The following is a 23173-nucleotide window of genomic DNA, read 5'->3' as shown; positions in this document are numbered from 1 at the left end:
TTTCTTCAGTTTGCAGTGAGGGCTGAAGAACCCAGCTCCAGGAGACAGGTTGTAGTGCAGAACATCATGGCTAGGTGTGCTTAGCAGTCTGCCCCACAACTGTACATCTCCCTCTTCTGCACATCCCTTTCATAGGTGCATTGCTTTCTTGAGGAGCTGAGGAACGAGAGCACAGAAAACACAAAGAGGAAAAAAGACAGCATCAAAGGTGTTACCATAGAGTAACACCTTTGGGTCTCAAGGATATGCTGCTCACTGTGTACGCAGTGCTGAGGTTCCCAGCAGAGCACCTTCTCGCCATTGGACAGGACCAACAGCTCTAGTGAAAGCATTGTAAAGAACAGTGCTGCCAGCTGCCTTCTACGGGAGCTGGACAAGTTGTGTATGGAGACCTATTCTCCACAGACACGATTTACATAAGCACCTCACACATTTCTCTGTGTGCTGTCAGGGTGCCTTGATCCTTCTCTCTGGAGGCTCGTCTTCCTGTGTACAATTTCTGTGGTGAGCCAGGTACACTCGTGTACCTGTTTTGCTCAATTAAACCTTTTCCAGGGATGTGAGTCATCTATTTCATGGTCCAGAACATCCTCATTTCATTTCCTCTGCCTCTGGTGATTGACTTGATTAATACTATGTAAACGCCTTGAGACCTCATTGCACTAACTACTGTACAGAAGGAGAGCTTGTCCCAGAATGCTTGTTCTGAATAGGACAAGATGGAAGAAGCTCAGGAGCAAGGAAAAATTAGAGCAAGCCTAGACTTTTAGGTGACCCTCAGTTAACTTGGTTCTTAACAGTCCCAGTTAATTTCTGCTGATGAACTTGGTATGAGCAACAAATTCTGGTTCCAACACAGGGACTGAACGCAGTCCTTAGTGACCCAGAGTGAGACAAATGACTCGCATTGACCATTTGACTTGAGTTTCTAGCAAGCTCCAAACCCTTCTAACAAGTTCTGCCAGCTCTTCCTGATCAAAGGGTGCTTCGAGTTCTTCATTTCCATCTGACTGCTGATCAGGAGGGCCAAGCACCCTTTCAGCAGGTGTTAGGCAGAGGCCTACGTAACTGCTGGGCCTGGCATACAGCTAGCAGCATGTGGCCAACAGATGCAGCCATTAGCACAAAAGGGGCCAGAAACTCTGCTGAGAACAACATACAGAGATGCTCAGCAATGGTGGTGACGTGCCACAGGGCGTGGTACCCCACACCCACTGAAGCAACTGTCCCTGCAATATCAGGGCATCTCTCAGCCCAAGCTCCCGAGGGACTGTACAGGCTGTCCGTGCCCAGGCGCCGTCAGCGGGGCTGCAGGGCGGCCTCCGTGAGGAGAGGCCGGGGCTGCCCCGTGCCGGACACAGCCGGTTCCAGCCGGTCCCAGCCGGCTCCAACGGCCCCACCGCAGGACACAGCTGAGCCCCTCAGCCAAGCTGGGGGAAAACAGGTTCCAGAAAGGGCCGAAGGCGGCACAGGCAGAGGAGGAGGAGGAAGCCGAGGAGGGAGCAGCAGCAGCAGCAGCAGGAGGAGGAGGAGGAGGAGGAGGAGGAGGAGGGCGGGAGGCGGTGCAGGCCCGCAGCAGGGATCCCCTGCAGCCCTGGAGAGACCCCGCTGGAGCAGAGACCCACCCTGCAGCCCGGGGAGGGCCCCACGCCGCAGCAGGGGGATCTTTCCTGCAGGAGCTGCGGCCGTGGAGAGCCCGGGCGGGAGCAGGTTGTCCCTGAAGGACTGCAGCCCGGGGAAGGGCCCGCGCTGGAGCAGGGAGACGTGTGAGGAGGGAGGAGCGGCCGAGAGGGGCTGGGGGGGACGGACCGCAACCCCCGTCCCCAGCCCTTGCGCTGCTCAGTGTCAGGGGGAGGTGGTGGGAAAACGTTGTTTTAATTTTTGTCTGTCTTTCTCACCATTCACATCTATTTTAATTGACAATACATTTAATTTTCCCTATGTCAAGTCTGTTTTGCCTGTGACAGTAATTGGTAAGTGATCTCCCTGTCTTTATCTTGACTCATGAGCTCTTCCATCTTATTTTCTCCCTCAGTAGGATTGAGAGAACGACTGGGGTGTTTGGGCCCTTAGCCAAGGTTGACTCACCACAGGGAGGATGCAGTTCTGCAGGTCTCAGGCTGCAGGGAGTTTCTGGGGCTTCTTGCTGGGGCTAGGGGAGATGGGCTCCTTGTCTGCAGGTGTGTGCTGGTGAAGGATCCGTGTCACCAAGTAAAGGAGCTGCAGCAGGAGTTCAGCAGACTGTGCAGCATCAGAGATGATGAAAAAGAGGTTGACTGGATCCTCTCTGATACCTGGATGCAAGGGGAGCCTGACCCTCCAGCTGTACTGCAGGAGGGACAGGCAGAGTCTGTGCTTATTGGATTGGAAAAGAGAGACTCCAACGAGAAGTGGCAAACTGGGTGGTTAAGCAAAGGGTGCAGACTGATGGGGATGGGAGAGGCCTTAAAAACAGCAGAATTGGGCTGAAGGGGGCTCACCCAAAGTGTATGTACAGGAATAAGGAAGTGCCGATAGGACAGCTCTGTAGGGCAAGCTCTCTGGGAAATCAGCACGCTGGGGACCTCTCTGCAGTGCCTCTACATTAATGCACGCAGCATGGAGATTACAGGAATTGGAGGTTTGCATGCAGTTGCAGGGCTATGATCTCACTGGGATCACAGAGATGTAGAGATATAACTTACACAACTTGAAGGCTGCAATGGATGGATACAGGCTCTGTAGGAAAGACGGACCAGGATGGTGAGGAGGTGAACTTGTCATTTACATGAAAGCAGCGGGAATACATGGAGCTCTGCCTGGGGATGCGTGATAAGCCTGCTGAGAGCTTATGGGTCAGGGTTAGCAGAAAGACCAACGTGGGCAATGTTGTGGCGGGTGGCTGCTAGATACTGTCTGAAAGAAGTAGATGAGACCTTCTTCAGTGGACAAATGGAACAAGCCTCATGATTGGAGGCCATGCTCCTCACAGGGGACCTGAACCACTCCAGTATCCGCTGGAGGGGCAACACAGCAGGGCACAAGCAATCCAGGAAGTTTATGGAGTATATTGATGACAACTTGCTGACACAGAATCAAGGAGCCAATGAGGGGAGATGCTCTCTGGAGCACACTTACAAGGAAGAATTGTTTGGGGGTGGCAAGGTCGGGGCAGCCTTGGCTGCAGTTACCACAAGATAGTGTGGTGCACGATTTTCAGAGGCAGGAACAAGGCAAATAGCAGGATCACAACCTGGACTTGAGGAGAGCAGGCTTTGGCCTGCTCAGGGACCTGCTTTGAAGATCCCATGGACACAGTCCTGGAGAGGAGGTCCATAACACCTGGTTGATGTTCATCAGTCACCTCCTCCCGGCTCCAGAACGGTCCATCCCTATGTGCAAGAAGTCAAGCAAAAGTGCCATGGATGACCAAGGAGTTCTTGATGAAAGTCAGACATAAAAAAAAGCATATAAGAGGTGGAAGGTTGCTTGGCGACTGGTCTCCATCACTGGAGTTATTAAAAATCTGACTGGATGGCACCCTGAACAACCTGCTCTAGCTGCCCATGCTTTGAGCAAGGGGTAGATTAGATGATCTCCAGAGGTTCCTCCCACCCTTAAGGATTTCCTGTGATTCTGTGAGTCTGCTGTTCCTTGCCCCCACTTCTAGTGCTTGGGGACCTTACTCTTGGCTAACAGGAACTGCCTCCTGCTACAGTGCAGAGCTCTTAGGAAGAATGTACAAGGCAACCACTCTTGAAAATTAAAACTTAGGCCGCCTTTCTTTATAAAGACAAAGGAGGTGTTAGTGATAGGCAGCCTTCCTTTACACAGTATCCTAGAGATCTGAGCATAGTTTCAGGATGGAGGAAGACTGAAAATTGATCTCCTTTTCTGCCAGTAGATGACAGGGATTCAACCTTCCTATCACTTCCAGATTTTTGTGGAGAGAGGACTTTCAAGAGTGCTCTGCTGGAAGCGCAGAAAAGAGGGAACTGAAGAGAAAACCTCTCTGCAGAAGGACAGTGGCTCAGAGCAGCCAGCCAGGAACACAGAGATCTCATCACAGTCCATGTCCCTGTAAATGCATTTTACATTAACCTATTTCTAGCTCAGGTGTATTCTGAAATAAAAGGGCAGTGCAAATGTTCTTTTTGAGAAGATCCTCTTTAGTATCTGAGGTCACATACATTCTGGGAGCAGCCACTGGTATGTGAGGCAGGATCCCGCTTGCTGGATCTCCCTCCCTATGAGCACAGGCTGTGAGAGAAGTCACGAGCTGCTTTACTTTATGTACTTAAAACTTCTGGGTGCGAAAAAGGCCAGATTCTGGAAACACTATGGTAAATAAATAAAGAAGGGGAAAAAAAAAATAATATCAAGCTTCAGAGTTTACTGGCCTCCAGTGCTAGGTGGCAACTCAGCAGGGATTTTTCAGGTATTGATTCAGTCACAAAACTCACATTTTTGGTTCTTCCTGTTCTTTTTCAGATTTAATATCAGACACCTGAAAATTCAGGCACCCTTGCAGTCACATAGAGCACAGCCGGGTGCCTCATACATCTTGTTCAAAGTCACCTAAGTCCATGCCAGAGCTAGAAATTAAATGTTATGGTGGAATCCCACCTGTGGTCCTGAGCCTTAAAAGCTGCTGTCTCTGTTATAAGAATTTGTCTCACACTGTCACACCTGTGAAAAGGCTGTCAAGGACAGCTGCAACCCAGAGAAGAGCTAAGACCTCCGCTGGTACTTTCAGCAGAAGTCTCATCTTGTTACAGCTACATTTCCTCAGGATGGTTTCACTCAAAAGTATTCTTGCCTGAGCTGACTTGGTGCTTTTGCGTGAGGTTCAAATAGCTCTTTCTGGTCAGGATCTCAGGGAGAAGGACAGTTTGTTGTATCACTGTTTTTGTCATTGTGGATGTGCACACAGTGGAAGGCTTTGACGAATTAAGAACTATTGCCCTATGGATGTAACGCTTTACTACAATGAACGACCCTTATCAGCTTCAGTAGAGAAACATCCCTGCAACTGGTGCGGGTAGAACATAGATCCCCATAGAGCTTCCATGAGACAAAACATCACACAAGCTGAATAGTTGTACAGATTTTCCAAAAACTCCCCATGAGTTCTGATGTTCTCTCATTTCTCCCTTTCACAGACACTACATCTGTTCCTTTAGCAGTTGCTGGCAGACAAGACAAGCCCGGGTGCCAACTAATACTATATGATCTCCTGCTGAATTCATTTTCCACTTTTAAAATTAAATTATGGGCCAGATCCTCATCAGATTTAATACAGCTATTGCCTATTAAGCAGCTGATGGTCTGGCCTTGTACAGAGATTATTCCTCTTCTCTCTTTGAAGCAAGAGCACAACTGAAGAATCACATTTTGATCTCATGTGAAGTCAGTGAAAACATTGTTTTGTGTCTGATGCATCCATCATGAGAAATCATTAGTTTTCCAAAAAGCTGGGGAAAAACACACCATTCAAAAAACAAAAGAACAAAAGGTTGTAAAAGATACTATAAATCTTTTATTTCTTTTTAGTTACTATGCAATGCCCTTCATTTTGAAGGAAACGGTACAATCAATGATCTGTACTTCTTTCTCAGGAAAAGAAGATATTTGCACTAACAATTTAACATTTACTGACAAAAGACAGCTTACAGAAAATGCTCATGGTGGAAAAAAAAAAATCATGTTTTGTGATTATACTTGTTATTGTGGATGATTCCATGAAGCGTTACAATGTCAGGAATTTCAAGTGTGCATTTAAAGAAAGCTTCTAATTCAATATTAATGCAAAAGAACCATCTAAACCACCGGTGTTTGAAGTCACCCTGATTTCTTCCTATCCACAGTTTAAAAAAAATAAAAAATAAAAAAATCTTATCTGAAAGTCTAAGCCCATTACACAATACACCTGGCCTTATCACTGCACATTGATTTATAAGAGTAGTCAACACATACTCAATTAACAGTAGATTTCTTACAAATAGAAACTGCTGTTGGAAACAATCCTACCTCTACTTAGTTACTAGTCTCTGATCTGTTATACAAAATTAAAATTTTGCCTTCAAAAAAAGAAAAAATTTGTTCCTACATGGCTGTTAGAATTATGGTTGGTGCTGTTAATTGTCAGAAAAGCACAGGTGGGAAACCACTCGACAACACACTTCACACACCCAAGGACAGACCTTTGGTGAAACTTAACCAAAGGAGAAGAGAAAAAGAAAACCACCATTACATTCAAAATCTGAAATATATTCATCACATAGTATTACCTATTTTAGTACTGAGAGTGTAATTTTGAATTTAAATGAACAAAACTTAAGAAGCTTGCCTAGGGTTTCATTTATACAAAACAATTGAAAGTTTACTTCCATAGTCTAGGGTCCTTCAGTCTGAAGAATATATCTTTCCAAGTAAGAAAACATAGTTTTTGAATTAGCTTTTGGGTATTTTCCCTGCCTACCCTACAACTGCCTACTATGTTGCCCAGGTGAGCCCTAGAGAGTTGCTGTAATCAATACTTTGCATTCACAGAGAATCAGGGACAACTTGAAATAGTCTTCACTTTATGTCCTTGTTCACTGCCATGGAAGGTGAATGTCTAAATTATGTTTTTAAAATTACTCAATCAAGGGATAATTGTAGGTTTTACTATAAAGCCTTTTCCAAGACATTATTTGCATCAAACACACCAATACTCCAGGGAAATAAGACTGCTCATCTACATTTCCTAGCTGGAGCTACGTTTACACATCTGGGGCTCAGTCTTGCCAGCCTTAACATGTGCGTAATGATATTCACAGCAGTCATCCTATCAGTACTGGTAGGTATGCCCAAATGAGTAAATTCATATAGGTGATTAAGCATTGGCACTATCAAAGGGCTTTTAAAACAAATACTAACTTTAACTGTTAAAAACACAAGGGAAAGTTCAAGCATGACAAGACAGACAAAGATACCAGAGAACAGCCTGCAGCACGATCATCAGCTTAGTTTACAACTGCTGTGTAATACACCTCTCACCAAATCAGCACAGCTCCTGGATTTCCAGGGGGAAGCTGAGGCCAAAGTTTGGGCTGGATTCCACGAGCCTTGTTTGGACAAGAGGCCCTTTGAGAAACAGCTTTCACAGCACTACTTGTTCTCCCCCAGTGATTATGCAACCTCAGATCCTCCACGCTCCCACCAGAGACCTCACATTGAAATTCCAGGCCCTTATTCACAAAGAAACATAAATATACACTTAACTTCAAGCACATGAATAGTCTTAAAGATTTTCAAGTGGCTCAAGGTAGGGTCTACTCACAACCTCTAACTTCACTATAGGCTTAGGACCTTTGCTGAACCAGAAGTTCTACAGAAGGATCACACCTGAATTTCTGTATGTTAAAGGAGGAGCTGCAGAGAAAAGCACTTTTTTTTCCTATTCTTCTCCCCTCTCTTGTGATCTACACAAAGTCTTGAAGTAGACAGAGACACAAAAAAGTCTGGTTTTGTGGAAGATCTTTTTCTTTAAAATCAAGCTCTAGAAATCCCAGCGTAGTCTGCAGACAGTAACTGAGTAAAGTACAGCAAAGACAAGAAACTAAACATTTGTGGTGTGCTTCTACAGCAATTCCCGTTCTCAAATCCAACTCATTACAGGTCCATGGCTTTAAAACCAGACTGCTTAGAAATGTTTGCAGTGGTGTTTAGTAGCACCTATTAAATAACACTGCCTAATCAACAGGTAAGGAAAAAGGACCCGCCTGTTAAAGATTCAACAGTTGCATCTTTATCTGCCAGAATAAGAAATCCCTGTATGGAGGTAGCCCTCTTCCAAACTAAATAAAAAAAAAAAAATCCAGGCCTCCTCCCCCCACCCCCCCTTCTACTTTTACACATAATGAACGCCAGGAGACAGAATAAATCCCCAAACATAGCTTGCACAGAAACGTAAAGATTCCAAATATCTGTTTTAAATACTGAACACCTGTATCCCAGGTGTCAGAGGAGCATATAGGTTTTATAACACAGCACAACGCATGCCAGACGCTGCTTTGCTGTGAGGCAAGCTCCCCCCTTCACTTTCCAATCTAGCAAGGCAGTGCAAGCTCTGGGATTCTTTGCTAAGGCCCTATGCCTGTGTGGGAATTTATCCCAAAAGGCGTGACCGGTACAGAGAAGCACCAAGATCAGCACAAGACACGATTTCAGTTGGTCAAAGAAGCTTTGCTCTCCATTCCCAAGCAGATTTGGTCCTTCTTTTATTAAACAAAAAAGTAAAAAAAAAAGAACAGAAAACAAAGCCGGACTATGCAGGGTATCTGAGAAGGAGAGAAATGGCTAAGTGTCATAGTTCTGATGTTTCAGACACAAGGGAAAAATATTTTCACAACTAGTTTACTGTTTAGTACCCTGTAGATACATAATATTTGACATTTATAGCAGTTTCTATACTTTATGACCTAGAATATACTTTAGATCACTAATGAAAAATAAACCCATTCAGAGGACTGGAAAATGTGCATAACAACTTACTTTCAAATGCAAGCTTATGAAGGGATTTATTTTTTTTTAACTTTCAAAAATATCTGTAAGAAAATATTATTTTACATACCTATATTACACAGTGAAATAAACTTTGTTATGTACAAGGTTTCAGTACGAAAGAAACCACAGCCAGACATTTACTCATGGTCTAGATAATCTCAGTTGTCTTGTATCAGTCAGTACAACCGAGAGATTCTCCTTCACTCTTTTTCAGACTATTTCAGTGATCATTTCAGTTTTTAGTAGTTACTAGTAGTTGTATAAAACCTGTGTGCAGACATCCACATATTAACCCTATTAGAGTTAGATATGGGTAGTTATTATGCTCTCAAAGCAAGGCTGCACATCTTCTTGACAACCACAGTAACTTGAGTATAATTCAATTGCATATTGGAGAAAAAACCCACTTAGTGCAGACACCTGAGCTATAGCATTCTAAGGAAGCTTAGCGTTAAAACTCTCCTTTGGATTTGGGTATTTCACAGCCCAAAATGAGAGCACGGGAGTCATTAAGGAAACCATATATGGTGTATTTGCATAACCCTAAAAATTATTTTCCTTCCTGAAGTGAGGATGAAGTAGTCTTTCACAGCTTTTTCCTAGCTTGTGTATTTTAGGCAGAAAACACAACACCACAATCTATTTGGATCACATTGGCAAAGTTGCTTCATATAGCCTTAACTAATCAAAAGCTGGTATCTAGCTATTCTTAAAAGACAACCTCACTCCCGTCTCAGGGGTGGAAAGGACACAGAGTACTTTGCTATTTGTGGTATAACTGTAAACAACTGTGGGGAAGACCATATTAACTATGCTTCAAGTTTACATCACACTGTTAGTTTCCATTATTTAAATGAACTCATGCATATCAAGTTCACCTCATCACTATTATGCTTTAAGGGGAAGGAATTTTGAATTAGAAACTGTCTCCAAATCAGTGTTTGCTCACACACTTCAGATCCCAGGACAAAGATCTGACAAAGTGCTGCCTGTGTGGGAGACCTGTTCAACAGCTGAAAAACAGTTCAGGGAATATTCAAGGCAGACAGCACTGCACTCCCCCTCCCCTCCTGTTTAACGAGGGACTTGTACAACAACTTTGGAGGCGTGTCCTCTCCTTTTCTCTAATGCTATAGCTCAGCTGCATATCATAAAAATTAGCAAAAAAGGAAACATGAAATCCCTAATGAAGAGGAAATTGCTCTGCAGTGAGGAAGGAAAAAAGGAACACCCAAAACTCGCCACCTGTGATGCCTTCCAGCCTGTGCTCCCTCCCATCACTTCCCATCACAGCTGTGTTTACTGTGGTGCAGAACATGCGACATGCTCACCACCAGCGGCACCCAGCCAAGAGGCCACCCTCTCAAGGGACAGCTTACTCAAGACATACTCCTGCACATGAGCAACCTGCTTCTACTGCCTCGATGTGTACCACAGGTGTAATCAGGAGCTCTGCCACTTGTTTTAGGGGAAGCCAGGCAGCCTGTAACAAGCACTGACATAGCTCGGTATCTGCCTGTCAGAGTACCAGCACACGCCAATGCGCAGACTACTTAATCAGGGTTGCAAACTTCCTCCTCCCTGGGACGGGTCAGCAAGAAATACATCTTCTGTGCTCAAAGCCACACACTGACAGCAAAGGAGGAGCTCCCCCAGCCCATCTGCAAGTTCCTATCAATTAAGAAGGCACCAGGCACATCAAACCCATTTCATTAAAACTAGTGGGTTTCTCCCTTACACCTTCTGGGGGGCTGGCTACCAATCCAAGCCTTGCACCAGGCAAGCAAGCAGCTTGCTGCAATACCAACAGGAGCCACAGCTGAAGAGAAACAGGGGAAGAGAGGGGAAACAATGTCCTCACGCTTCTCAGCTACCAAACTAATCATGTGCTCAGAGCTACACGGCCACATCCTGAAAGTTGTTGGCTCCTTCTTAATAGTATTAAATACTATTAACTTCTGCTGATAAGTAGACGTCAAAGGCATTCAGCATCTTGTAGGGTCAGACCTCCTGGCAGATGGTTGAGGGAAAGGCTATGCACGAAAAGGGCAGAGAGGAAGGGAAAGAGATGGGAGTGGAGAGGGGTAGAATTGCCCTGAGTTTTATCCTCTGCAAATAAGTCAGTGGTTTTGTCATCAAGCACTGAAGGAGTTAAGCACTAAAGCACAGACACTTAATCAGCTTTCCCCCTTCCTTTCACATGTGATTGGAATGAAGCTGCACCGAAGCGGCCCAAAGGGCTTATAACAGCTCAATTTCGCAGCCTTCAGTTTTAATCCCCATCACCCAGGCTAAGCAGTATGGTGGTGCTGAGGCTGCTACTCCACAGCAGTCCGAGCACCTGGATGACGATGGTCGTCCTCCTCCTCTTCCTCCTCCTCTGCAGCCTGCAGGTGGCTGGAGAGCTCCTGGATCACAGCAGCCCTACCAATCTGGTCATTTCTCCTCTTCTCCATAATCAGGTCCTCCAGGCTCTGAAACTCCAGCGTGTGGCTGCGCTTGTCACCCAGCCGGATCTGCAATCGGTAGGGCTGCTTGCCTATGCGCAGCTCCCCGCCGATTTTAAACTCCCGCTTGCCATACCGGCACCAGGCAGCAAAACACTCTGAGTTTCTCCAGCTCAAGTCCCGGTCCTTGCAACCCACCTGCTCCAGGGCGTTGCGCACCACCACGGCTGGGCTGAGGGGTTTGTAGCGGTACAGCTGGTTGGCAATGCGGCCCCGTCTGCCCTGGCTGGCGTCGGTGAGGAAGCTGTTCACCACCTCCAGCCTATGCAGGTGCACAACTTGAAAATCCCCAACATAGACCACCCAGTGCGGATACTGGGCCTGGCACACAAACTCCACCAGGTCACCTGGTTTGCACCTATTCAGCAGGTTCTCTGGGGTGTAGGTGCTCAGGTGCCCCCCGCCGCCTTCATCACCCTCCTCCGGCAGCGCGTCCTCCTCGGAAAAGCTCTTCTGGTAAATACACTCGTCCCGGTAATAGACTGAGCACTCCACCTCGTGCAGCTGGGGATCGTAGGGCTGCAGGGCAGGGTGCTCACCCCCCAGGTCATGCACCGAATCCTGCTGCTGCTCCAGCTCATCATCATCATTCGAAAAGATGTAGGAGACCCCGATCCTGGGCCCTTCATCCCTGTCCATACCTGTCGGGTCGGCCGTGGGAACTTCCTTGTAGTTCAGGTGGGTCAGCTTCTCCACCTGGTTCCCCATGCCCGCTGCAACGACAGACACACGGCGGGGCCATGAAGGCGGGCACGGGGTGAGCGGCTTCCAGAGAAGCAGCAGGGTGGCACAGCGCGGCTCCCCCCGCCTCCCCGCGCACCCCACCTCTCCCCGCTGCGACGCAGCCCTTGCGAGAGCCCCCGGGGGGGCTGCGAGAGCCCCTCGGCGAGGGGCAGCGGTGGCCGCAGGGCGGTGCGGACCCCCCCACACCCGCACGGAGAACGGCGAGGCGGCGGCACCGCCACCTGTTAGGCGGCAGCGAGGAGGAGGAAGGCGCAGGAGCCGCCGGGGGAGCGGGCAGGAGCCGAGCCACCTGTTAGAGGGGGGCTGCAAACGCCGGGGGAGGTCTGGAGGTCCCAGTTGGGGACGGCCGAGTTGCGAACCGAGCCGGGCTGCCGGCCAGGTGCGCCTCACCGCCCCCCCCCCCCCCCCCCCCCCCTTCCACCACCGCCACTCCGCGCCCTCCCCCGGCACACCGGGCGGCTGCAAACTTACCCGGCGGGGAAGGCTGCGCGGCGCCGGGAGCGGCTCTAGGGCGAGCGGGCGGCGGCGCGGCGGCTGGCGCTGGGCGCGCAGCGCGGCTGGATCATGGCCCCGGCCCGGCGCGGCTCCGCGCTCCCCGCGCAGCAGCAGCGCCCGTGCGCCGCGCTGCCGGCACTGGGGCTGTGCAACAAGCGCCGGAGAGGCACGGCCAAGGGGAGGGAGGCTGGATCCGGCTGCGGACGCCCCGGCGAGCGCTCAGCCCCCAGCATTTAAAGAGGCAGCCCTTTTTTTTTTTTTTTTTTTTTTTTTACCCCCCCCCTTTCCCCCCCCCCCTTCCTTCCCACTCCTTTCCTCCTCCCCGCACCTTTTTCCCTTCTCCTCTCTCCTACATGCCAAGCGCTTTGCTCCCCGCCGAGGCTGATTTGCAAGCGGAGGTCGGGCGGCAGGGCTCTCGCCGCCGCGGCTGCAAAGCTCTTCGCGGCGCTTGGCAGCGGGAGCGGGCGTGCAACACGCTCGCACACAAACTCGCACACGCACGCTCACGCGGGGCCCCTTTAAGGGAACGGTGCCATAAGGCAGCCCAACCCGCCCGTTTGGTCGGGAGCGGGGCGGGGGGAGTAACTGGGAGCCGGAGTTTGCCCGGGACAGCACCGAGAGATGCAAAGCCTCGGTGCGGGGCCGTGGGAATCACCCCGCTGCAGCCCCGGGGCGCGGAGCTGCCCGCGGGGGAAGCGCCGGCCGCGCAGCCCCTCTCCGCGCAGCCCCCGCGGGGGCGCCGGGAGGTGCCTTCTTGGGACCGCAAACAATAACAGGGAAGTTGTAAAGCGAACAAAATCAAAGAGCCCGGCCCTCCTCGGCTGACTTAGTGCCTTCGATGCCTCCATGAGTGGAGCGTGTAATTAGTTTTATTAATTTCTTTTCTTTCCGACTCCGAGAGATCACTCTCTTTTTCAATATAGAAGATTATGATTCTTTCCCCCTGGAAAGGCATTATCAGAACTGGTGGGAATATATTTCTTTCTGTGTTTGGGAGAATGCACAACAATATTCTGCTTTTTCATTAGTGCCTAGTTAGTCTACTAGGTGGGTTTATTATTTGTACTATTCTAACATGCACTGGTAAATCCATGCTGTTAAAATAGACTGCAGAGATAATTTATGGGAGCTACGAGTAATGTCTTTAATTTTGTCTCATGTATTCCCTTTGTCTGTTGCCTTGTAATTTATAAACCCAACTGCACACTGCTGTTTCAAGGATTCACTAAACAGCGGCGAGTGAAGGAACAAACGTAGTGTCACCGGGGTGCTGGGCACTGCCCACAGACTCAAAGAATACCGTTTCCATCAGATTATACGCCTTTGTGGTTTCAAATATAGACCTGCCCTTTAGGGTGGGGAGAATTGCTGCCGCTGGGGCTGGGGAGATGCTCGCTCTGCTCTGCTTGGGATGGTGGGGCAGTTACAAGCAATCATAGCAGGTGACAGGCAGATGGATCAGGACCTTTTTGTTTTGAATTCACCTGGTGACTATGACTACGGGAACATTTCAGAGACCTGAAAAGCACATCAGGGGTGTGCTTTTGAAATGAATCTCCCAGGCACCCAGCCCTAATACACACGTTTCAATTTGCATCCTGGTGTGGTTTCAAACAACGCACACACATTCCTTTCACATTCAGCTACACTAGATGTACTTCAGCCTCAAGATTGGACCAACGCTACTTGAGTAAACCTCCAAAATGTCGTTTTTCAGCACTGCCCGTTTCACTCTACAGTTCATCTCCTCTATAGCTGCTGTTGGACAAAAGAGGGCCGTGCTTCATAGTCAGAGCTTTGTGAAATTGCTTCAGTAATTATGAATAGGCATGTGTAAAGGTGAGAGTATCCTAAAAGGAGGAGCTAGGCTGAATATAGAAGTGACTTTTTCGTGTTCTCCCATTTATATTGGAAGCTGTGTCTCAGCACCATAACTTGCTATCTTTGAAGCACTTTTATTTCTTAGCTAAAATGGTTTGGCAGCCCTGGATTGAAGGCCAAGTTTCCTTTTGAATCTGCTGCAATGTGTGGAAAGTTGTGTCTGTGCAGGAGTAGAAACTCAGTATTGCCCAGAGGAGTCACTCGTGTGTGCGTGCACATCCACACATATTTGCAGCTCTGTCTTGTTCTCTCATTTCTTCCTGCCTGCTTCAACTCACCCCAGTGCTTAATTTTCTGCACCGTGTCAGCCGCTTTGATCTCTTTGATCTCTTTGAGTTTCCTTTCAATGACTGCTCCTCGGAATCCACATTCTCTGATCAATCTGCTGCTTTCTAGGATCAGAAACCACTGGCAAGTATTTTTGTGTCATAAAACACATACATAATGACATACTGCACCTGCAGATAAGGCACTGGGTGGAAAATCCACAAAGGACTTACAGTGCCTATGTATCACCTGGGCTGGTGCCTAAAATTATGTTGCTTAAAACTTCTGTGTGCTTAACCTCTAAGCCTCAAAGCAGCTAAACTCCACAGGCGCAAGGGACAGGGGCTGGTGGCAGTGACATGCTATCTCAGTGCCTATGCTTTTATAGAGAGTATTGACCTCTTGCATAGCTTTTGAAAAAAAGCACTTTAGTGTTTATCTGCTAAAGATAATCCAGTCTGCGGATATGGAGTGGAGGGAGGAATGGTTGCGCAGTTGCTGAGCTGGGAGCCCAAACTGCAGCAGGGCAGAGTTGAAGACACCTTGCTCTGACCTTGCTATTGGAGGCTCCTCGATTAGGTGACTCCTTGCTCGGTGTGCTGGCATTTGTTATCCAGTTTTGAGGTATTCAGTTCTGTGTGCATGTCACAGGGGGAACACTGTGGACAGCACAGTTACAGCTGTGCTTGAACGCCTATGGAAGTAACAGGGGTGCCCACACTGTTAAATAAGGTGGCTCCCTGGGGTCACTCACAGGTCCCAGTCACTTGCTCATCCAGATTGCATAAGTATTTGTTCCTTGTAGATCTCTTTTGGAGTGAAAACTCCACCCCAGACAAAACCCAGGTGTGGTTGTGGGGCTGGTCTACTCCAGGCAACTTCCCCATTTGAGTCTCTCCAAAGACTGCAAGGAATCAGGGGTGAATCTACATGAGGTCTGGCTCCCTCTGCTCTACACAGCCCTCCAACACTTTCCCAGCTGATTTTGCACATCCATATGCTCTCAATCTATTGTTGAGTGCAGCCACACATATCTACAGTTTCATGTCATAAAAATACCATTCTAGTGGGTTGCAACGTGGCTCATAAGATATTTGAGATGCTTCAAACTTTGATTGCCCATAACATACACTCTAAATAGTAATTTCCCTTTTAAGGCCAAAAAACCTGTCATGTTGCAGGGCTCTCTGGAAACCCAAAACTGCATGGCTATATAGTCCATTGATGTATACAGAACACAGAGGGGACTGTACCTTTTGGCTTAGAGGCTGTGGACCATCTATGGAGCAGGTGCCTTTGTTAGACTATCTAACCATGTAGCTGATATGATCCAGGGACCTTTGTAGTGCTAGTTCTGGTTGCTTTAAACTTAAGCTCTCTAGTTTTGAGAATTAGGTGTCAAAGTTATTTTGTTGCTCCAATGGTATATCTTGTTCTTCCAATGCTATCTTATTTTGAACCTTACACACACCTTACATCCAGAGATTAAAAAGGTGATGTTGTTTTGAAATCACAATTCATCCTTACTTGGATGTGAAATGCTGTGTTCCCATTGTTATTGTTATTAAAAGATATCCAGTATGAGAAGAAAGAATTCTTCTTGCTATATGTTTATATTTTTCTTAGAGAGCAGTACCTCTGAGTAAGACAAGGTTTAGTATCATGTTCTGTAAGCATGTTGTGTTTCACAGGTATTCAGGCAGCTGATGGCTATGACACCCTTGAATTATTTAATAGCTTCCATTTCTTTTTTCAGTAGAGTTTTATGAGAACTGAGATAAACTATGCTCCATTTGGCATGCAAGCACTCTACTTGCATCATAGACCTAGCAAACTAGAGTGCTTAAAAGCCACGGTGGAATTAGGGGCACCGGAGGAATAAACCACTTCCTAGTGAAATCCATGGAAGTTCTTCCATGGAGTTCTGTAGAAACTGGTCATGCCGTTAATTGAGGAAGGTGTGTGACCTGAGAGCTCCTTGATGGATGGTGTCCTTCCATGTCAGCCATAGCTGAGTCCACCAAGTAAATTTGGATTCAGAATTGTAACATCTCATTTGTTGCCTCTTTGTCTTCCAGTAGAAGCTGCATCCCTGAGTCAGGCACCAAGTTCTTGTAAAGCCAGGAATGCCGCCTAAAATGAGATTCTTCAAAGCTGGCACACCTGAGGTAGCTGGTGGGGAATAGGACATAAAGTTATCGTCCTGACAGCTGTTGGAAAATGGCGCTTCCTTTCACTTATGTTACACAGCGTAATACTCTCCCAAGGTTAAGTGCTTTGATGAGGTTGGCTGTTTCTCACACACAAGAGAAAATGGTGTCATGTCATTTAATAAAAAGCATTAATATTTCAGATTGCTTCCTTGGGGTATGAAAGACCAAGGTTGAAGTCTCTCATCTCGCTGAAGGAACTTGAACCGATATCTCCCAGGAGAGTACTGAAAGCCACCAGACTGTAGACTATTTTTGAGCAAGTCGTGCTCTCTCTGTCCCACTGAAGCTGTTCAGCTTTGTATGGGCTCATTAAATATCCATTCAGTCAGTCGGGAAAAAAAAAGAAAAGAATGACAATGGCTCTTAGATCAGATGCAGGAAGGGGATGAGAGTGCTTTGAGGTCCCCTCTAATGAATATTCAGATGTCTCACGGTCATGCGATATCTTAATCAGGAGTTATTCAGACAGACCCACCAGAAAGATCTGAAAGTTTTGCTTTTAGAGCATGCTTATGTAAGAGTTTTGTTCCTGTCTTCTCAGGAAGACATTGGGCCTCTGGGCCTCGCATATCCTGCATGACTGGTGTAACCCAGATGCAATTAGATATCAGCTCCTCTTGGTTTCTGTTGTGTTAGAGCCATACTGATACCTCTGTTGGACCAGGCCTCATGAAGTGGCCTAGGAAGGAGCACAACTAGTTTGTGACTTGTGTTGGGCTTATGTGTGAAATAAGCATGAAGCTGTCACTACTGGCTGGCTCTGCATGTGTCTTCAGGAGAAATATTGGGAATTCAGATAACCAGAAAATTTATGCACTTCAAAATGTTGACAAGTATCATGAGAGTCTTGGTATTTCTAAAACTTGAGATTCATGATATTTGCCATAACATGAGAGATATAATGAGCCTCTGGTGTCAGGAAGGTTTTATCTGCATTTAACCTGTAAACATTTGATGACACCAACAAAAGGTGCTTCTGAACATATGATCTTTTGTATTCCATATAGTGTAGCATGGCCCACCATGTATTCAAGACCTGAAAGTGAGGAGAACTGCAGATCAGAGAGAGGCCTGCATCTTGAGAACAGAGAGGGGAAATTCTAACTGCCTTGTTTATCACATCAGCAAACTCTGTTTTTTCTAAAACTCGCTGAAAGCTTATGGCTCTGTTAACTACTTTCAACATTGTAATTTGTGGCTAAAAGTGATCTGTGACAAAATAAATTGCTGAGATTGCCAAAACCACGGAGTTTTTGACTGAGGCATCCAAACTGTATCTCGGAAGAAGCTCTTCCACTGTAAGATTTTAATTGGTGCATTCCAGCAAATGAAAATGAAGAAACTCATATGTCAGTAGAGGCCTGGATTCTTAGGAACTGCTATCAAACTGACTTGAGCAGCAGGCAAAGCTTAATTAAAATGCAGTCTGGTTTTTTTTTCCAGGAAACAGCAACTATATTTCAAACATAACTTAACAAGGAAGGAGGTACAGCACGTGCATCTTTCCAGCATGAGAACTACTAGTCCCTTGCATCTCTCATCTCTCTCTTGTGCTGATCTTCTCCCCCAGAAACGTGTCCTTTAATGTGCCTTTTAGCACGTCACTGGACTGCTGGCTGCCTTGGTAGCATAGCGTGTCCCTTCGTATGCAGCCAGGAAAGGGTGGGACTGCTGTGTTCAGTGGAGAAACTTATGATGATTGCTCCTGGTATGCAATTCCTAAGCAGAAGCCATTAGTAAAGGGAAGGAGTCTTTTCTTTTGCTGTTGCCATGCTGCTAATAAAACATTTAAGTATTAAAAGTAATGTGAGGTAAACACATCACTCTTTCCAGCAAATATATGGTGTGACTACAGGTTACACAGAGAAGTTGTGGATGCCCCATCCCTGGAAGTGTTCAAGGCCAGGTTGGATGGGGCTTTGAGCAACCTGGTCTAGTGGAAGGTGTCCTTGCCCATGGCAGGGGGGTTGGAATGAGATGATTTTTAAGGTCCCTTCCAACCCAAACCATTCTATGATTCTATGATTCTATGATTCTATGATTCTATGACTGTGTGCTCATGCCTCCATTTTAAATGGGGAGGAACAGAGGAACCACCCAGCAAAGTGGCTCCTTCTGTGACACTGGTGGTGTCTGTGCCAGAATATGAGGCTAATCATGTCAGAACACGTGGCCATCCACAAAGTGGTAACACAGCTGGGGTTCTGTGGGGTCTGCTGTCTTTATCCTGTCTTTGGATGCTTGCTGATTTGACCCAGAAGTACTGGCCACAGCTGCTCCCCACAACCATCTCTGCAGGTCCATGGCAGGGTAGAGGTCCATGGCAGGGTAGAGGAGCAGGAGTCGGGCGGGTAATCCACCTTGTCATTCACCCATTAGATTGGGAAACAGGTTAATATTTTTCTTCCCCAGCCGGTGGAAAGCAACAGAGCTACAAAGCCTCAAACCACCTGCAAAGGTGATGTTTAGGGCTTTCTGCTGGACTTGCTCCAAATCCAGCAGAGCAGGACTCATCCCCTTGCTGGTGTCAATTGCTGAGGCTGCAGTGCCGCAGGGGGAGCAGCTGTGTGGTTTGTACACAGCCACCTGTACTGGGGAAGGCCTTGGGCTAACCTGGGTTGCAGTGTGGGGGTGGAGGATGGAAAGGGAACGGTGCACAGCTTGCCCTCCGCGTGGGGCTCTCATGAGTCTCGTGTCACATTTCTTATTGCCCACAGCTCTCACCACAGATGGATGCACAGAGTGAACCTGCATCTGCCCCAGGTGTGTTATGAGCACGCCTATGGGACGGGGATTTGCTGAGCAAGACAAGGAGGGAAGAGGCAGCTGAAGGATCTGCTCTGGGGTGTTAGCGTTGAGGCAGGGCTCGGGGAAGCTCATGGGCTGGAGGTTGCATCAGTCTGAGGCAGCTTTGCACACACACCCCAGCAGAATGAGACACCAGCAAAGTTGGGTGAGAGCACTATGACACCCTTGAGAACACCGAGGGTGCTTTAGCAATGAATTCAGACTTCTAAAGAAATGAAGTGGGAGGATCTATGGTTTCAGGCCTCTGGTCTCCCTTTGTGAATAGAAGCTACTCCTACCTGTTGCACTGAAGTGCTGCAAAGATAAATAAACCCATTAAGGTCCTGAGGTGCTCAGAGTGCCTGCTAACAAGGCCCATGGAGACAGAGAGGAAAATCGCTAGGCAGGTGCTAGATTTTTTCAGGCAGTAGGAGTGTCCAAATTTGAATCAGCCTGCTGATGTCCACAGTGCTCAGGGAGGTCCTTGACTCCTTACCGAGGCCAGCCTCTGGAAATGACATGCAGTAAACTACAGCAGCATGCATGCCAAACAGCTTCCACGGAGGTGATTTTCAGTCGGCTGCAAGCATCCCTCTCCCGTAACTCACTAATGATGCTGCCAAGACCTTGGAGGCTGCAGGGGACCAGCCGAGCCTCGGCAGACTGAAGTCACTCCTGTGGATTCGTTCATTACTGCCTGCAACCAAGAACCATTTTCTACCTTGGTTAAAGACACGCCTTGAGACAACCTGCTCAGCTTTGTAGACAAATAGCAGGTATGGTGGCTGCTGTGTTAAACAATTGCTGCCCCTTTGCAGAAGGCACACGAGCATGAGGAAATGCCACTGTGCTGAGAATGAGGAAATGCCACTGTGCTTCTTGTTTAAGAAAGCATTGGTATTATCCTTGTCTTCCACTAAGCCCTTTCTGTTAGTGCCTGTGGGAGGAGAGCAAGGAGCAGATGGTTATTCCTTCAATCCTGTGAACTAGTTAGATGAAAATCATATTCCTAGTAGAATCTACTGTCAAGGAAACTTCTGGTCTGCTGGATGGCACTGCTGGGTAGGATTTATAAAGTGCTCTCTGGATAATGATGTGTGTGCTCATAATAATGACTTTAATACCTGTTAGAACTGACAGCTGTATGTGTTTGCCTTTCTGGAGACAGATGTTCTCCTGCCTGGTTATGTGGGTAGATTCCAACTGGGGAAAGAGGACAGTGTGAACACTGTGCTGTTCATTGCTATTTCATACCCTTTTTTTTTTTTTTTTCCATTCCTTCCCTCCCCTCTTTCCTTCCCTGGGCTGTCTGCTAGGCAGGAGTCTGACACGATCACATCAGCTGCTGCAGGGAAGCCCCGTGGCCATTCCAGTTCATCCTCCTCCACCGGCTGTCGGAGCAGAGGAGGGAGGCTCAGGGCAGGGCTCTGAACTCATCTCAACTCAGCAGCACGCAAAGCAGTTTGATGATGCTGTCGATCCTCACTTGTGATACCAGCTGCAGACTGGGCTTGACACTCATGCTTACAGGCAGCGCTTAATTTCAGACAGTCTCCGTATATGTTAAAGTTGTCGGCTCCACACCAAATCCCTTTTCTTGGCTCTTTCTGTGCAGCATGGTGTTCTCTTGCTCTGATTTAAGTGTTTTATAGTTCCACATGAAGGAGATAACAGCATGAGCAAAGCTGTGGGTAAAGATAAATCATCTGTGGGGGAAAATACGAACACTTTATTTTTTGGAAAGTGGCAAGGCCACCATGCCAAGGGACGAAAACACTTACTGTAGTAAGTGTCTGCAACAATCAGCTTAAATATCCACTGCCTCAAATTCAAAGTGATTTCAAAGCAAAACCATTTCGCAGTGCAGCTTTTGTATTAGAATGAGCAATATAAAGACACTCCTCTAAGGAAGATACAGATTCTCATTTTTCACCTGAAATGTCCTTCATTTGTTGTTAAAAACTAAATCCAATTCGTAGTTAAGTTGAGGGAAAGACTCCAACTGACTAAGGGGAAATGAATGAAGTTGTATGCATCATGCTTTTCCAGGGCTGCACTGTTTCAATGGTCTAATTCTACTGGGTGTTCTCCCATTTTAGCATTTACAGACTACTGATCCTAAGAGTATCTAATCAGAAGCAGGACAGTATTATTTTGCTGGTATAGAGTAGAAGATCAGGCAAAACAATTCCTACAGTCTGTGCCATTTCTTTGTTCAAAGGTCTAACAATAAAATCCAGGTGGAGATAATGTCTTCAGAATAAGATGTCATGAACTGTAGCTTGGTTACAACAGGAAAAATGAGCAATTAGTCTGATTTTGAATCCTCTGAAGAAGTGCCTCCATGACTGTGTCACACAGAACAGTTTTGTGTATTAATGAAACTCAGCAAGATTCACAAGTCTTGTGAAATGTCACTCCTTTTTCTTTTTTTTTTTTTTTCCATTTCACTCTTCATCCATGAGGAACTCTGAACAGTTTGTGGCCTTTTAGAGCCTTGGTTGCACCTTCTTTTATAAGCGTAGAAGGGAAACATTGTCAGTTCTAGGTTTCCAGTGCAGACTAATTAAAGCCATATAATAGCCATATTTCAAGCATGTCCTTCCAAGGCCAACTGCATCCTGGGCTGTATTAATAAAAGTGTAGTCAGCAGGTCCAGTGAAGTGATCTTTTCACTCTCTTCAGCACTTTTGAGATAGCATCTGAGTGCTGCTTCAGTTTTGGGCTCCCCAGTGCAAGAAGGACAGTGACAGAGCTAACAGACACGAGTTGGAATCTGGAAAATTCCATTTTAAATATTAAGATTTTTTTACGAAGATGGTGATCAAATAGTGGAATAAGTTGCTCAGAGACGCTGTGTAATCTCCACCTTTGGAAGTGTTAAAGACTGGACTGGATACATCCCAGAGCAACCTGATGTAAGTAGACCTGCTTTGCACAGAGGGTTGGATTAGATGACCTCTGTAGGTCTCTTTCAGTCCGAATTATGATTCTATGATTCTCACAGGACACAGTAGATCTGCTGATTAATAATACCTACTAGATCCAGTGAATCCAATTTACAGCTTCTTTCAACTCCATCCAGGAGTCTGACTCAGTAAGAACTAGATAAAAACTTCTGCTCAATTTGAAACTCCATGAAGAAATAAAATCCCTCGAGGCTCTCCTTGCCTAAATACTTAAGTTCTGATTTTCCTGGACTTCAAAGGAAGAAGCACTTTTCTGCTTGGAAATGTCTCTGTCTATGGATGCCTGAGAAAATTACTTTTCTTATCCTTGCAGATATACCGGGTCATCTGAACAGATGACAAAATCACAAAACTGCTTCCCCGATTCTCCCTCAGCTGTATGTGCTTTGTAGGACTGTGTGTGCAGTCTACCCACGGGAATAGCACCCTCTTAGTTACTTTGCGGTGGTACCCAGGAGGCCTTGTCACTGTCCCATGATGGGACTGAGAGGCTTGAGCAGTGATGCTTTTCTTCTGGTCAAGGGTTTAATGAATTCCCTTCCCCGTTAGAAATTCTGACATATTAGTACTGATGAGCTGAAGTCTGAAACCCAAGCTCAACACTGTACTAAAATGACTGCAGCATCAGGTCTTATGAAAGATATGCATTACAAATCCCAAATAAATGCATACCTTAAGGCCAGAGGTTGCCTCCATTCTTTACTGATCTGAACAGGATTGTGAGAAGGTGCTACTCTTGTAAGCAAGGCTGTGAGAGCTTGGCTCTCAAGTAATATGGTCT

At 46.8% G+C, this 23173-nt stretch overlaps 1 protein-coding gene across 2 annotated transcripts; it reads right to left on the bottom strand.

The window, feature by feature from the left end:
* Positions 1–5498: 5498 nt before the first annotated feature.
* LRATD2 (LRAT domain containing 2) lies at positions 5499–12721 on the bottom strand. 2 transcript variants are annotated; one of them, XM_030012232.2, is made up of 2 exons: positions 12604–12721; positions 5499–11749 (listed from the first exon to the last, which is right to left on the bottom strand). In XM_030012232.2, exon 2 carries the CDS (start codon positions 11742–11744, stop codon positions 10848–10850), a length of 897 nt encoding a protein of 298 aa, XP_029868092.1. In that variant the 5' UTR covers positions 11745–11749; positions 12604–12721; the 3' UTR covers positions 5499–10847. The 2 variants fall into 2 exon arrangements, with proteins under 2 accessions (XP_029868092.1, XP_029868091.1); XM_030012231.2 differs by lacking the exon at positions 12604–12721 and adding an exon at positions 12252–12498.
* Positions 12722–23173: the final 10452 nt, after the last annotated feature.

This window comes from Aquila chrysaetos, chromosome 4, assembly GCF_900496995.4.
Source record: "Aquila chrysaetos chrysaetos chromosome 4, bAquChr1.4, whole genome shotgun sequence".
Classification (NCBI taxonomy): Eukaryota; Metazoa; Chordata; class Aves; order Accipitriformes; family Accipitridae; genus Aquila; species Aquila chrysaetos.
The sequence above is the reverse complement of the archived record's forward strand: the minus strand, read 5'-3'. Positions and strand labels throughout refer to the sequence as shown.